This window comes from Coturnix japonica, chromosome 7 (genome assembly GCF_054131305.1).
Source record: "Coturnix japonica strain WE chromosome 7, WE-NBRP24, whole genome shotgun sequence".
In the NCBI taxonomy this organism is placed as follows: domain Eukaryota; kingdom Metazoa; phylum Chordata; class Aves; order Galliformes; family Phasianidae; genus Coturnix; species Coturnix japonica.
The window spans coordinates 3,753,758-3,769,389 of record NC_140669.1 but is presented as its reverse complement, the minus strand read 5'-3'; the positions used below and the strand labels follow the sequence as shown (position 1 = coordinate 3,769,389).

The 15,632-nt window shown below is 39.1% G+C and overlaps 1 protein-coding gene across 13 annotated transcripts in view; it reads left to right on the top strand.

The window, feature by feature from the left end:
- Nucleotides 1–15,632, top strand: part of KYNU (kynureninase) — a 52,469-nt gene that overhangs the window by 30,656 nt on the left and 6,181 nt on the right. For all 13 annotated transcript variants that reach the window (XM_015869119.3, XM_015869117.2, XM_015869116.3 and 10 more), the window contains 2 exons: nucleotides 927–1,025; nucleotides 1,431–1,504. In XM_015869119.3, the coding sequence (XP_015724605.2) occupies nucleotides 927–1,025; nucleotides 1,431–1,504 (173 nt within the window). The remainder of the gene's footprint in view (nucleotides 1–926; nucleotides 1,026–1,430; nucleotides 1,505–15,632) is intronic.

Below are 15,632 nucleotides of genomic sequence, written 5' to 3'. Positions count from 1 at the left end.
AAATGCTGCCTCATTCAAATTGTTATCTGTCTTCTACAGAGGATTAAATATACCAAAGTATTGTTTAAATAATTCAGTTCAGACTCCCTTCGTGCAAGAAACAGCAAGAGATTCTTTAAAAAAAAAGAAAAATCCTTTGTTTTATTATTGGATGCTGGTTTTTTTTCCTGAAGCCTGGGCTCTCACTCTTATGCCTACCGTGCTGTTTTCAAGCTGGCTGTTTGTGGTTTTTAAAGCAAAATGCAAAATAGCATTTTATTTGTAATCTAGGCACAAAAGGCACTTTTATTTCTCTGTGCTTAAATAAACAGCAAAGTTAAGATGACTTTCTTAGTTAAAAAAATGCTGCCATCCAGTGGCTGTTTTGTGAGTAAAACTGCTATTTGTTACCTATACATCTGTATTACCTTTTTTTTCCTCCTTCCTTGCGTAGTGCCCCACACAAGGTTTGGTAATTAAAGTACATCATTTTTAACAGAGAAATGACAATGTGTTTACAAATACAGAAATCCTTAAAAATCAATGTGTTGCATAGGATGCTGTCTCACTAATTTGGATCCCCAAAGAGCAACATCATGGTTTGAAAAGTGAGGGGACTTTAAGCATAAGAAAACAGTAAAATCTATCTGCTCACTATCTGCTCATCTCTGAATAACACTATTTTATGCTTTACTGCATGAGAAAAATAAATAGAATTCTAAACTATCTCCAAGTGTCCTTGAAGACAAGCCCATAAAACAATTCACAGTTTTGGTAGATACCTACAGCATGGATATCTTGTTTGTAGTAAAACTATATATAAACAGTGGAACTTGTTATCAAGCCTGCATAGGGAGCAATATGTACAACTCTAAAGATACTTTTTCAAAGCAATTTTAGGGTGTTGGTTATTGTGATAAACGATATATTAAATATCTTTCCTGCAGGGTTGCTTTGTTGGATTTGACCTGGCTCATGCTGTTGGAAACGTAGAGCTCAGTTTGCATGACTGGGGAGTGGATTTTGCCTGCTGGTGCACCTACAAGGTAAAAGAGATTCCTCGTTTGAGGCCCTCTGTAATCTCATTTACAGATGTGTGATGAGTATGAGATAGACCTGTGATGTTATTCACCAAAGCTTGGGCTGAATCAACAGATGAAGTTAAATGAATTATTTCTCTATACATTAAAATGTTGGTCGGCTTCAGCCTTTTGTCTGTTAGATTTCAGATCTCAGATGTAAGCCCAAGAATATTTTTAGAACTAATCTGAAAAAAATACATCTACTTCTACCTACGTTAGCACTTTGAGACAAGTGCTAAGATCTCCATTTTAAAAACCATGAGAAATATTGAAATTAGTCTGTTTTATAGAGCAGGGTGAGGTAAGAAAAGCTGTACATTACAGTTAACGAGCACAGAAGATGCTTACATGTTGATTTATTCTTTCTAGTATTTAAATTCTGGAGCAGGAGGCCTCGCTGGTGCCTACATTCACGAGAAGCATTCCCAGAGCATTCGACCAGCGTAAGTGTATTTCTGTACTTAAATAAAAGGAGCTGTGAAAGTATTCCTGGTCATAGACCTGTGATATGTTTGTATGGATGGATGCAGAAAAAAATTCTCTGCTTCAAAGACTTATTAGACTAATATTTGTTGCTGACTTATTGCCTTAATGAAGAGGGTAGTGCATGCTTAGATAATCCGGTTATCTGACTTTTTAGCTTAGAAGGGTTATTTTATGCTAATTTAGGTATATTTTGAAATTATTAGTGTATGAGCTCACATCTTCAATAATTTCTTTCTTGAAGAAGGCTCCTATTGGCTCTAAACTAAGTGTAATCATAAAAGAGAATGCTTATATTATAAGAAACCCAAATCATGCCTGTGAGACTGCTTAATGTAAAGAGAATGCTTAATATCTTCCTTTAAAAAATGGATTTTTTTAATCAAGTCTCTGATTGGTGAACAAAATCAAAGGCAATTTCAGCTCTGTGTCTAATAGCTCTTTAATACTGGCATGTTTTCATTAAAATTATATTCACTGGTAAAGCTGGGAAGCATTACATGGAGATCTGTGTTCTCAAAGAGTTCATAATCCAGGAAAAGCTGTGCTATCAGAATTGAAGTTAGCTGCATTTATAAAAAAGAAAACCTGTTATTTAAAACATTGTCCGCCCTTTATGTATATTAAGAACAGTAGGATTAATACTTTTAATGCATTGACAAATGTAAACGCATTCTGGCTTTAATGCTTGGAGAATTTGCTTTTATTTTAGCTTGAGGAAGGCAAACTAAATCAGGTTTCAGAGAAATAATATTATAATAAACAGCTTCGCTGTGCTATGTGTTGGTATCAGACTGTCTAGACTCCCAGGAGATAACAAAATAACGCTGGTAAGTTCTTTTCAGTCACCCATAACAGAAAACTCATTAGGATGACATATGACCTGCTGTGAGCTGATTTGATCTTCACGTGTGAATGCTGGCAAAACATTCCAGATATTGGGATAGTGCTGCTGGAAAGGTGTCTGTTACTCCACCATTAGTCAGCAGGTGCAGGCTTGGTCTCCTGGCCTCCAGCCTGGGCTGTGGGGTGCAGGGAGGATGCTGGGCAGCAGTGGAAAAAGTGGACCAGCTGGAATTCACAGAATAGCAATGGAAAGAATGAAAAAAGCCTCAAGAACTTTCAGTCTTTCATCCTCCTTGATGAAATGTTGGAACTGCAGGGAGAGCACTGGCTTGGTAGTATAGGGAAGGGCTTAAATTAGTTTTTCCTGAACCTGCTTCTTCATACATAATCATTAACTTGTGTATCAGATCTGAATGCTGAATGCCTCAAATACAAATGCTTGTATGAAGCAGTTTTTTCAACCTGGGACTCAATTAAGAATATTATTCCAGGCTTCCTGTATAGACCTTCTGCATTATTTAATCATAGTTATTTCATATTTCCTAAGATTTGATAATGACTCTCCAAACTGTTTGTAGCTAATACGCCCTGGTTGCGTTGTTTTTTTCCCCACCAACCAGCCTTTTCAGGTTTCCAAATAAGACAGTGAGACAAAGGAGAATTTGTCTTTGTCAAAGTATTCAATTTTATAGCTGATTTAAATGCAGAGCAATTTGCTGTATGTTGTACAATCAAATAGAGTGGAATTTAACTGCTCTGGAAGTTGCAGTTTTTATGTTGAATCTAAAAAAAGTCTTTGGCTGTCGTCTGAATCAAGGATGACACCCAGTGGCCAGACAGCTTCATTCAAAACAGAAGCACTAAACGGTTTCTTTACTTCCACCACATCCATACATAAGGGCTAATTAAGTTCCATTCCAGCTGATAGCCCTTAATCATTTAAACCACCTGAAATACGGATTTTTTTGGTTGTGATCAGTATTATCGATGTCACTTAACCCACTTCCATGGATTTGTTTCAATCTTTATATTTTCTGGAGGTTATTGACTAGGTTATTATTTATCTATTGGAATTATGTATTGTATTTTAATATTATATATATATATATACACACACATGTTCTGAGCATAATTCAGAGAGGCAAACCCAGAATATTTGCCAAGTGCCTTTTTCTGTTACTTTGAGGCAAAAAGGACTTAGGTACTTAGTGGGAATTAAACAACTTAATACAAATTTCTTTACATAGATATTCCTAAGCCCAGCTGCTGCCATTCATCAAAGGCACATAGAGGTGTTTTATTGTTGTTTTTTTATGGTTTCCTTTATTTCTCTGTGTGCTTTTTTTCCTCATGCTCATTCTTGCTAATATGAACAGTGGAAGCAAATGGGTTTTGGTGTTGCAGCCATGGCTGGTATATTCCAGATGTTGCTCCATCCAGAGTCTGCTCCTTGGACTAGAAAACAGTGAAAACTGCTGCATTTTGTACTCTTTCTTTATGCATATATGCATATGTAGTAAGATTAATTTGTATAGTAGCCTTCCCACAGAAGACAGGGCCACTGCAAACACTATCTTGCACTCGAGCTTAGCTAGGTATGGTCCTCTAACTCATAGCAAGGCCATGGGTTTAAAAGTTACATGTTGTAACCACCCTAATTAACATCTGTACCTGAATATTTTGGGTAGTCCTTCACTAGTCCACTATCTTTCTTTCCACAGTACTAAAATGTAATCAATCTGACATATATGGGCCCCGTATATCCCTATTCTCTCATGATCTCAGCTCCTTGAAGTCTATTTTATTACTTGAATGGCTCTTTTTTAGTACCTGTTCTATCTATATCACATATATCACAGAGCAATATACTCTTGGCTAATTGTGCTAGAGCCATTTCTGTGGCAGTAGACCTGGGCAGAGCTATGAAACACTGGTGATGCATTGACCACTGTCTGCATAATGATCTCACCCCACCAAATTTCCTTTTGAATTCTGTTGTGTTGCAAAGGGGAGATTTCCAAGGAACCGGCAGCACTAAGGTGACAGACTAATACTGAAAATGAGCTTGAGCTGCACTTTGAGCTTGGAGAAGCCTTTTTTTTTCCAGTCCTCAACTTCTTCATTTATGAAAAGTATAATGATAGTTTGCCATGCAGGTTAGCTGCGCTGGGGACATAGTGGGCATAGTCAGGATGGGTTGGTGGTTGGACTTGATGATCTTAGAGGTCTTTTCCAACCTTAATGATTCTTTACTGAGATGTAAAAGTTTGCAAGCTTGGATAGAATAGATGGCACAGCAGCAGTCAGGTATTCTTATCAGCTGTGGATGCATGGTGAGCTTAACCCTGCTGTCAGCTGGCATAAGGGATAGGGAGGGGACGAACTTGCGGAGTCTTGAGATAGGAGCAGAAAAAAGTCCTCACTGAATCCTTGTAAGAAAAAGTAAGGCACAATTTTGAAAGATGAAAGGGAAATAAATATATGTAAAGCAGTCAGGAGAATAATAGATAAGACTTGGCAGAGGATTAAATGAGAACTGTACACGGCCTAGTGTTTAAAGCAAAAGGATTTATCAAGACTTCAGCACAGACTAGCAGCAGGTAGAGGTTAAAAATAAAAAGTTGAAGTGATGTGAAGAAGTGTTGTGTGTGCAGGAAGGAGCTGACGTCCAAATCACGTTGGCTTTTGCTATAATGTTAAAAAAGAAAGCAAGAAGAAATAAAAGGAACCATTTCATAGTACCTTTGAGAAGGACAAGATAGCCTCAGATGAGTTCTTCGTACGTAGAGGTGAAAAATCAACTGTTTCTCTTAGATCTCTTTTCTTCTGGGCTTCATGAAAATTGAAGATACCAGAACACAAAAGGTTTCTCTCTGTCTCTTTATGTAGACCTGCATTTCCTTTTAGTAGGTGAACTGTTGCAGTGATATGGGATAAATGTAAGCTGTGTCAGTGCCTGATGTCTCCCCTTCCCTCCTCTCCCTGGCACCCACCTGCCAGATACTCTCTTCCCATTTGCTCTATTTTGAAAGTAGTTGTTCAGTTCCTTCTCAGGTTGGTAGATCTGGTTGTTTTCCTTTAGTTATCCTCTCGATTTCTGGAGAGATACCATATTATCCCTTTTATAACTGGAGCTGCTTAATCCCCAAATGAAGTAGCTGAAGCTTCTTTGACGTTGAGAACAATATAGCTTTGGAATGAGGTGATTATTGTCAGGAGTGAGGGAGAATAACAGAAATGTTGGGAAGGTTGCTTTGTAACTACAATGCCAGAAAAGTTGGTTAAAATGATTCTGTGAGCAGCGGGCTGATGTTCTGATTGTTGCCCTTGGAGTCTATCAGATCTGAATGTCTTGACACTGCTGAAAACTGGGTAGAGCACCTTGGTCTGGCCAGGTTGGTCTGAAGAAGCAATGTTGAGACTTCCAGGACTCTGCACTGAACACAGTGCAATGGGAAGTCAGGGGTCACAGATGATAGTGTGTGTGCTGCTGTGTGCAGAAGGGCCTGTCGTAGTCCCAGTGCATTCAAATTGTGGAGTGATGTATAGGCAGTGTCTTTTTGGAGCGCAACAAGTGTCCCCAGGGTGGGTGAAGTGCTCTGTATTGAGGTAGAAACAAACTGTTTCTTTGCCAAGGAGATGAGAGCAATTTAGATCCTTGAGCTAATTTAGAAACCAAAAGTTAATGCCTCCCTCGGGAAAAGACTGTTTAGGAATAAAGGCATCGGCTAATTAGGCTTAATTGCATTGTCTTGGGACAAGTGATTTATTAGGCCAGTCTAGACCCATGATGGGCCTGCAGGGGTGTGTTCTCGTATGCATCAGCTGAATGGCAAATATCCAGTAGTACTTTTTAACTTTGGAATAAGTCTTTGGGACAAAAAAGAGAGGTTAATGTGCATTCACATCACCTATTCCCACTTTCATCTTCTCAGCTCTGTACATCCTTTTATGTCACTGCCATGATTTTTAGCTTGTTCTTTGTCAGGCGTTTTCTATCTTCCTTCAAATCCTCCCCTGTAATTAAGCTTCATCTTCAAGCAGTCTTGCTTCTTTTCTCGTTTTAAATAATCCTCCCATTTTCTCCTCCCTGAAGGTGTTTGCTTATGTGTTGTCATACTGCCTTGTTTAGGTTTTAAGGTCTGCAAGAGGGGGCCTGTGAATCTTGTAAATTCAAGGGATTATGTACAAGTAAAGTTGCTGTATATCCAGTATGCATCCCCTATAGTGCAGCTGGAGTGTGTGTGAAAGTGATGCGCTGTTATCATTCCCTTTGTGTCCTCCCACGATACACAGATCTTTACTATAAGTTTTGAATTCTTAAGAATCAGAGCATGTGGAAAATCAGACGTGGTTCCATTTATATTTCTCGAGTACAGGGGTTTTAAAAAGCACGGTGCTGAACTGATATCTGCTTTTGACCGTAGGCATCAAAATGCTGAAATAAGCAGAGATAAACAGGCAAGCAAAAGCAGTTAGCCTCTCTGAGTCATGTATTCTTGCAAGCAGTATTTATAGCATTGGTGGTTTTGGTTGCAGACATCTACAGGTATCTTACAGGCAGATTTGGGGATTTTATGTGTATTTAAACTTAGGTTTGATGACTTGCTTTTTCATTTGTCTGAAACTCCAGCACTATGAAGAAATATCTTTTCAAGCATTCTTCTCATGGTTTTCTTTTTCCTGATATTGGTCAAATTCTTTTAGTTCTTTATGGTATTCATTTGCCAACACCAATGTACGTGATGGATCAGAGCCAATTCCAATTTACTTTCGGTCATTCTTTCTGGACCGTGCTGGCAGGACACAAACCACTTGTTTTGCTCTGCCACAGCCCCCTCCCACCTCTACCCTTGGAAGTGAGAGGGGAGGTGTCTATGCTTCTCACAGGGGCAATTTCCCATCTGAAGCCTGAAGCATTTCTCATCATTTGGTGTAAGACACAACTGCTTGAACACATGAAAGGAACCCAGCAGGCTTAGGCTGGTGGAAAGGTGAATGTAGCCTAAGGGCAACTCTTGCATCCCCATTAACTAGGCAAGGAAGAGATCCTGGGGCTCTTCTCGGAGTCTATGGCTGCTGTAATCTCTTTTTCCCACTTCAAAAGATAAGTGTTGTTAGCTGCTTGCTCTTTGTGCCTCCATTCTCCTCTTTGAGACAGGTAGTTCTAAATGTGCTTTTCTGCTGTGCCTTAGTTCTGCCACTAAGGAAAGGCAACAAGCTGGTTTCCTTCCTGCTGAATGAGCTTCCAGAGAGGCAGCACTCACATTGGTGTCATACAGCAAAATGGAAGAAAAGCCACCAGTCTGTGGATGCCCCATCCATCCCTGGAGCTGTTCAAGGCCAGGTTGGATGGGGCTCTGGGCAGCCTGGGCTGGTATTCAATGTGGAGGTTGGTGGTCCTGCATGTGGGGGAGGGAGGGAGTTGGAGCTTCATTATCCTTGAGGTCCCTTCCAACCCAAGTCATTCTATGATGATTTTATGAGCAGGCTCAGGATAGACTGTGACTCCATGCAAATACCTGTGCTCACTCTGGTGCCTGAAGAGAAGTGAGGTACTGGGAGGGACGTTGCACATTCCTCTCTTGTCCCCTTCTTTCTCCAAGTCGGAATCCAATCTGTGAGCTCCCTTAATTTCTTGTCTTAGACTTAGCTCAATAACATCAGTTTGAGTCTTTCAGTCCCATTTAGTGATGATAAATGTTTTGTAATACAACTATATGATTCGATTGCAACTATTCTGATGCTTAAAACTTTGAATTCAATTAGTTTTAATCTTTGACATACATTTAGAACAAAACCACTCATCTAATGTAGATTGCTTTTTGTTTCAGGCAAAGAGCAGAGGTGATAACTCTTGCATTTTAGCTAATAAGGATTCCAGTATGATAACGGCCTCGCATTAATATTGTGATTGCTGCATTCAAAAACAACAGGGACTGAAGGAAGCACATCTTCACAGATCTTTAAATTTTCATATAATAGTTCAGTCAGGTACATTTATTATTTAGAAATCTGTCTAGATATTATCCCCTCAAAGATTCATTTAAGGGATTGAGGAGACTGTATAGTAAATGCATCATAATAATGAAAATCATCCAAGTCTCCTTTAAGTCAGAACTAACAGAAGTATTTCTTGGAGGGAATGTTGCTTCTGCTTCTTGTTTAATTTAATCTATTTGAAACAGTCTAGAAAAATTTACTGAAATCTGAAAGAATGTAATATGCTTTTTCTACCACCACAATATAATTGGGAACTATTCAATACTTTATAAAAGTCACTGAGAATGTTATTAATATATCTATATGTGAGTTGGCTCCCTGCTTGATTTTTAATTTCGGGTGCTAAGGAGAATATTTGATTTTTACCCCCACTGAGTATGTTAGCAAACTGTTGGCTGTATTTCCCCTTTTCACAGATCTGATATTTCTCTAGTGCCAGTGATATATGAGCACTTTGTGCTAATAGTTATTCATAAGCTGATTTAAGTTTTTAATTCATTATCCTTAGAGGGGTTGGTTTTTGTTGGTTTTTTTTTGCAAGAACTTTGCCCAGCCCACAATTTTGTCTGCTGCTTCATCGTGCTTTCCATTCGCCTGATGGTAAATGAAGTTATCGTCCCTCATCACAAGGTTTGGTGCAGAATTGCTGGTCCTCCTGGCCCTGATTGCACTCGAGATGTGGCAGCCGTGCCTCTTCCTCTGCACTTTGTCTCTTGCTGCAGAAGTGTGCTCCATCTCCTTTCCCTTCTAACCTGGAGGGGTAATGCAGAGGGACATGTTGAAATTGGTGTGTTCCCACTTGTGTCGAGCCTAAAAGACTAACAAGGGAAAAAAATCGATGCAAGAGGAGCATGTGCAACCTCTGTCTTCAAATACCTACCGGCCGTAAATCACCTTGTGCTTGATTGACTGAACAGCCTTGGTTTTTCACCCAAGAGTCTCTCTAATTGTGGCAATAGCTGCATTGAATTCCCCACCCTTGAGAGCACAGGAGCTGAGAGCTGACTGGTTACTTTTGAAGGGAAAATAATGTCTGTTATTTCTGTTATGAAACTGGCTTTTCATTATGATGGTCTAAAAAATGTGATGCTAGGCAGAAAATGAATTATTCATTTTTTTTTAAACCAAGACAGTCCTCAAAGTTTTCTTTTTCCTGACACTAAAAACGCAGGCTGCTTAATAGAAATATCACACTATTAGCCCCTAATTGAATCATTTTTCTTTGGTCCTTCTCCAAAGTAAGGCCTCACTGATATTAAATATGAAAAGTTACTACTTCCACAGTAACAACTTTTCATAAGGTTTTGCTTGTTTTTCCACTAAGCTCTAAGAAACTGGTCTGTTAATAACAAATGGCATTGCTCACAAGTTGCATGTGCTTAATAATTAGGTAATAAATTGAAAAGCATCACAGTGTCTGGAAGTCTGAAAGTACACAAGTGTGAGGCTAATAACTGCCTGAGCTTCAAAAGCTTTATCAATTCTCTAGAAACAGATCCTGCTTAAAATAAAGTATAGCTACTGCATGGAAAAGAGCAATGGATATTGTTCTTTTGTGATAAGGATTGTTCATTTGGGGTAAGGGTGTCTAAATAGTTGTAAGGGGGGTTTGGAGAGGAGGGTTCCTTAATATAGCTTTGACAATCCTGACAAGGTTTACTGAAGGAGACAGTGAGAGTTAGGTTTCCAAATACTATCAGTGCCTAATGGGCTGGTTGCTAACTCCCCATGCAAATCCTCACAACAGTATGTTCCTTATAGAAAGCACTCCTTAACTGACAGCTTCACAGCATGTCAAGTATTTCACCTGTATGTGAGGCTTAAAATCCTTTTTATTTTGCATCTCCATGTGAAACTGGGTGTTAACTTCCCAATTATTCTTCAATTTGATTAAACAGACTCCTCAAGCCCACATAAAATGTAAGCAAGGGAGATCTGGGTTGAAGCAAGACCTTGCTTTGGTGTGCAGGAAGATTGGGACAGGCTTGGATAATGGGAGTTTGTTCAGCAAGCCTTAGTTTCAAGCATGAGTGTGGAATAATGTTGTCTTACTGTGTAAGTTTGTTTTGTTTCAGAACAGCTGTAAAATGTGCAGAAATAAGCAAAGGAAATACATATGCATATATACACACTGTTTGGTTTTGTTGTTGTTTGTTTTCTTGCCATAAAAGCCTGTTAAATGACTTGGATCAAGAAAATATTAAATTCTGAACTCAGCAGAAACCTGAGACTGGCAACAACTTTTAAGCCTGAGAGAGTAATTTGGGAAAAGGCCGAGAGGAGGAGAAAGAGTGGCATCAGCCACTGCCTACAGCTTCCCTCTTCCCATCTGTATTTAAAAAAAAATCAGTATAAAATACTCAAAGGAAATCTGTTTCTCCATCTTTACACGAACCTCATTACTAAGTATGTGAAACCATGTTAAAGAGTATATTCTCACCACTCACCAGAGAGTTAGGGCAGCACTGAGCAGTGTTTCTGGATCTGAAGGCTGGAGGCATAGAACGATGAAATTACTCATTTGTGATCAGGGAAGTCTGTGATAGTAAAGAAAATTGAAACTCCTCAAACTCAGTCAGTGAGCCAAAAATATGCTATGTAAAGTAATGAGTGTCTTTGCTACTTGCTTTCTTTAGGGGAGCTGATTCCCAACGCTATTTGTTCTAAATTTTGGCATTGAATCCAAACAAATGCAGTCGTGCATTGTGGGAAGTGAGCTTACTTTCAGACTGGTGTAATCTATGTTAATGTCATCCAGTTCCATGTGCTTCAACATCACCCCTGTGGTAGGTGGTCCCCTGGCAGCTGATGCAGTGTTGTACGCTGTTAGTGTGTGTTTTGGGAGGGTGGGAGCATACATTCTACCTTACTCCTTTTCTCACTTGCTCCGTTTTCTAATAGTGGTTGCATAGTAGTATGTGTTGTGGCTTTGCGAGGTGGTACAAGTTTGTTCATACAAACTCAAGTTCTGGGATTTACGTTAGTCTGAATGTTGTAGGAGATGCTCCTCCTCAGGACCCAACTCCTGGCTACTGCTTCTGTCCTTACTGTACTCTGTAGTGGATTATGCCTCACGATCTAGAACTAAACAGTCAAGCCAGAGATTTTTATGTAGTGAAATGGCACTTTAGGTCTGTTGGGATTTGGCTGTCACTTTTTTTCCATTTTATTTTTAAAGAAGGTTTTGAAACATGAGTGCAGGGTGGAGCTGGCTTTGGTAATGCGGCATCTTATGACCTTCCCCTACACAGCAGGAGATGCTGATCAAACATGGTCAAGTTGCTGTAACTGAGGCCACGTGCAATTTGTTCCCAGCTTCAGACCAGTCTTTTTCAGCCTGACTCCTGAGACTTTGTGAGTTATTTACTTAATGCATTTAGTGTTAATGGGAAAATATAGGAGATGCAGTGGACCTCTGTTCTTTGTGTATCACATTGTAGTGTGCTTCTATGGTCTTAAAACCATGAGCACATGGAGTGGATGTGGTGGGGATATTCTTCAGTCTGCCAGTGGTTCTGGGTGTGTGGGGCTGCAAGAAGGTGAGCTAGGTGGCTGTTGTTGGCCTTTTAACTCTCCTTTCTATTGGGAAGTTGTCTTTATGGGCATAGTATGTCTGCTTCCATTCTGTGTTCTTTGTGAACTTCTCTTAAAGATGAGAGCCGGAGAAGGCATCATAATGCTGATTTGCATTGATAGGTAGAACACTGGTACAAAAATCTGAATCCTTGCCAACACCCAGAAGATTTATAAAATAAAACAGGGAGTTAATGAAGAGCTTAGTAGCTACATCAGCTCCTTTGCATGCATACTCCATCCCAGAACTACACGTTTATGATTTAGCTTAATCCATAGCTCCATAAACAGAGCATGGTTTGCTGGTTTATGCTCCTAACATAAGACACTGTGGAAGCAATGCATGTAAAATTTCTAGATAGCATAATGACCTGATTATGGATGGAAGAAATCCGTGCCTGTTAAAGCCAGCAAATGTGTAGTAACACACTACTAGTTTCACACTGTGTTCCCATTGCAGCTCTTTAACATGCTTTCTCATGGATATAAAATGATTTCTCACACGGTGTAATGAAAAGATGCTTCCAGTGCATTGCCCTGGACTGCACAAGTCAAAATGCATTAATAGTATTTCCCTGTTTTCTGTATCACTACTCAAGAGTTTATTTTTCTTCTTGCTGAGAAAAGGAAATGAGAGCTGTGCTGCTTCAGGCTGTAAATTATAAATGGGTAGAATGATCACCTATAACTTCGACACAAAGGTCAAAGGAATTTTTTGTTTATTTTCTGTGTTTTTTAACTGGATAATCTTTGATGTCTATGCTACGCATGCATCCTGATCATTATATCCCATGCTTTTGCATCATTAATGTAGCTACAAACGAGGTGGCTCAAGTTATGAACAAGTAGTGCTTCAGTCTAATGCGTACAGATAGGAAGGAGGGAATTGAGCTAAACAAAAATGCTTATTGAGGAGATTGTTCCCTGGTGTAAATGCTCTTAAAGGCAGTAGAGTTAAATGAGAGGGTACAGTTCCTTTCTGGAGTCATTTCCAAACCCAGCAAGTTCATTGATTTGAAAAATAAGGGAACATTCTGGTGTAAAATGAATAATATGAAAGATCTTTCAGCAATATTCATGATATGCTGAATTCTTGCATAAAGTTGCACTAAGAGACTCTTTGCTTTAAATTGCATGTTGCTTGTTTAAAAATGACTTCTGTGCAGATTGGAAAATGGCAGAATTTACTGGGAACGTCCCTGTGCTTTTTGAAGCACAAAGATACGGGTTAAAACAGAGCAATGTTTGTTATTTTATATATTGTTTCATATGCTAGTGGATTTACATACAGGCACACAACCCACAGAAAACACACAGCTCTTCCTGCCCTAACTGATCTTCTTTTTGACATGACAGCAGTGGGTTTCATGTTTATTTTTATTGCTGGAGAAAGAGAAGATAGCTGCTGAAGTGCTCCAGAAGCACCTGGATACCTGGGATAGGTTCCTGGATGCCCAGATGGGTTTGAATTTCTCCAGAGAAGGAGATTCCGCAACCTATCTGGGCAGACTGTTCTGGTGCTTCATCACTCTGACAGTAACTAAGTTCTTCCTTGCGCTATTGTGGGACTTCCCATGTTCCAGTTTCTGCCTGTTACCCCTTGTCCCGTCTCTAGACAAAACGAGGAAGAGCCTGACCCCATGCTCTCGGCCACCATTTAGATCTTTATAAGCACTGATAAGAACCCCTCTTGGTTGTCTTCTCCAGGCTGTGCAGGTCTCTCAGACCTTTCTTCACTTATGTGATGCTCCAGGTTCCCATCATCTTTGAGGCCCTCTGCTGGACTTTCTCTAGAAGTTCCCTGACTATCTTGAGCTTCAGAACACAAAACTGAACACAGTTTTAACTCTAAAGTTCAGTTAAATCAAAGTCTGAGGCGTTTTTAGATACGAGAGCATCTTAGATGGGTTCAGGGGCCTTGTATGTTACATATTTTGTAAAGACCATGATTTGGAATTCAAAATCAGTTTAGATCTTGGTGTCTGTTTTTGTAATTAGAATAATCAAAATAGTGACTGCATTTCAAAACACTCATTTTACACGCAGAATAACGACTCTTTAACAAGAGATTTTACTGTAGCGTTTTAATGTGCTGTTTTACTGCCTATTATTTTTAGCGAGCATTTACAAAGCTTTATGTTTGGGGTTTAACAACCATCTCTATTTCCCATCATAACAGGTTGAAATTTTGCATAGCAGTGGCAACCCTCATTTCAATTTTTTTGTTTATTCCCCCCACAGGAAATTGTAAACAGCAAATTGCTGATTTACAAAGATTAGTTAGACTCCACGCTTTGAAGCATATCAGCTTGTATGTCAAATAATAGGACATCCGTATCGACTATTAGATCGATGATAGTGTAAGACTAGAGCTGTTTCAAAGTGCGTCTTCTGTAGTGACACCTTTAAAGATCTTGAACAGCCTATTATTATTATTATATTCTTTTTAAATAAAAATTGTCAATGTGATGGTAGAAAAGGGCAAGATAGCTAAAATTGTCTTCAAAAAATCATTCATTCTGTCATTTTAGAAAGGTTCTGAAATTTCAGTTTTTAAGATGTGAATGTGGTGCTGTATGATTTTAAGCCAGCTTCAGAGTTAGCGAGTTCTGAGCTGTCTAAATACAACTAGAGTGCTTTCCATTGAGTTTTATTGGAGCAGAAGTCTGGTTGATGTTTTTCTTTAACAGTAGGATGTGGTCCTCATGGAACGTTGTATTTTATTTTTCCTTGCTAGAGAGCAATAGTCCAAATGTATTTCACATTTTCTTCTGCTGTTTAAAACTTTAGGAATTCATGTAGTGTGTGTTATTGACATTACAAGAACGCTGTAGTAACATCCGGTATTCGGGGTCTACAGTGAAATGTCCTATAGATATACAGTGCATATTAAATAGTTGAAATATCTTTTACGATCCAAAGCATCACTAACTAAGGCACTTGGGCAGAAGAAGCAGTATATTTTATATTGGTTATATTCATTTTGGCAATATAGTATCTCATTTGAAATGAATGTATATTGCACTATTGATTTTCATGGGCCTTAGAATAGTAAAAACATCACACAACAATAAAAAAAAAAAATCCATGCTTTTTCTGTATACATCGTGTTTGGATGCAGCTCAGAGCCTTTCATAGAAGTAAACATAAAACCTCTGTTGTTACACAGAAATACGAAGTACTTTATTTTACGCTATGCGGTATTCAGATCACAAGTCTTTTACTCACATGCAGTCTTCATTCTGTAGAGCTCAACACTTCTTAGCTTACTGCAAAGAAGCATTCCTGCTTCAGAGGGAGATGGTCCATGCTCTTTTTCTTTGTTTGCTTCTGGAAAGGCTGACCTCCCATGTGGTTACTCTTATGGATTTTTTCTTTATTAGAACTTTTGAACAGGTTTTCTTTTCTTCCCAACCACCTGACACAGAAAAAAACGAGCAAAGCCAAAACCTTGGCGGAAATGATGCCTGTTTGTTTCTCTTTGGAGAGCTTAGGATGTTAGGAGGGATTTTCTAATACTGTCATTGCACTGATGCTTGGGAAATTTCAGTTACTATTGACATGATTCCTCACCAGTGTTTCCAGTCAAGAAGTACACATCCCAGGGGATGTGGGGCAGATAGTCCTTTGTTTTGCAGCGTTGATAATGTCTGCAGTATAGGTTGG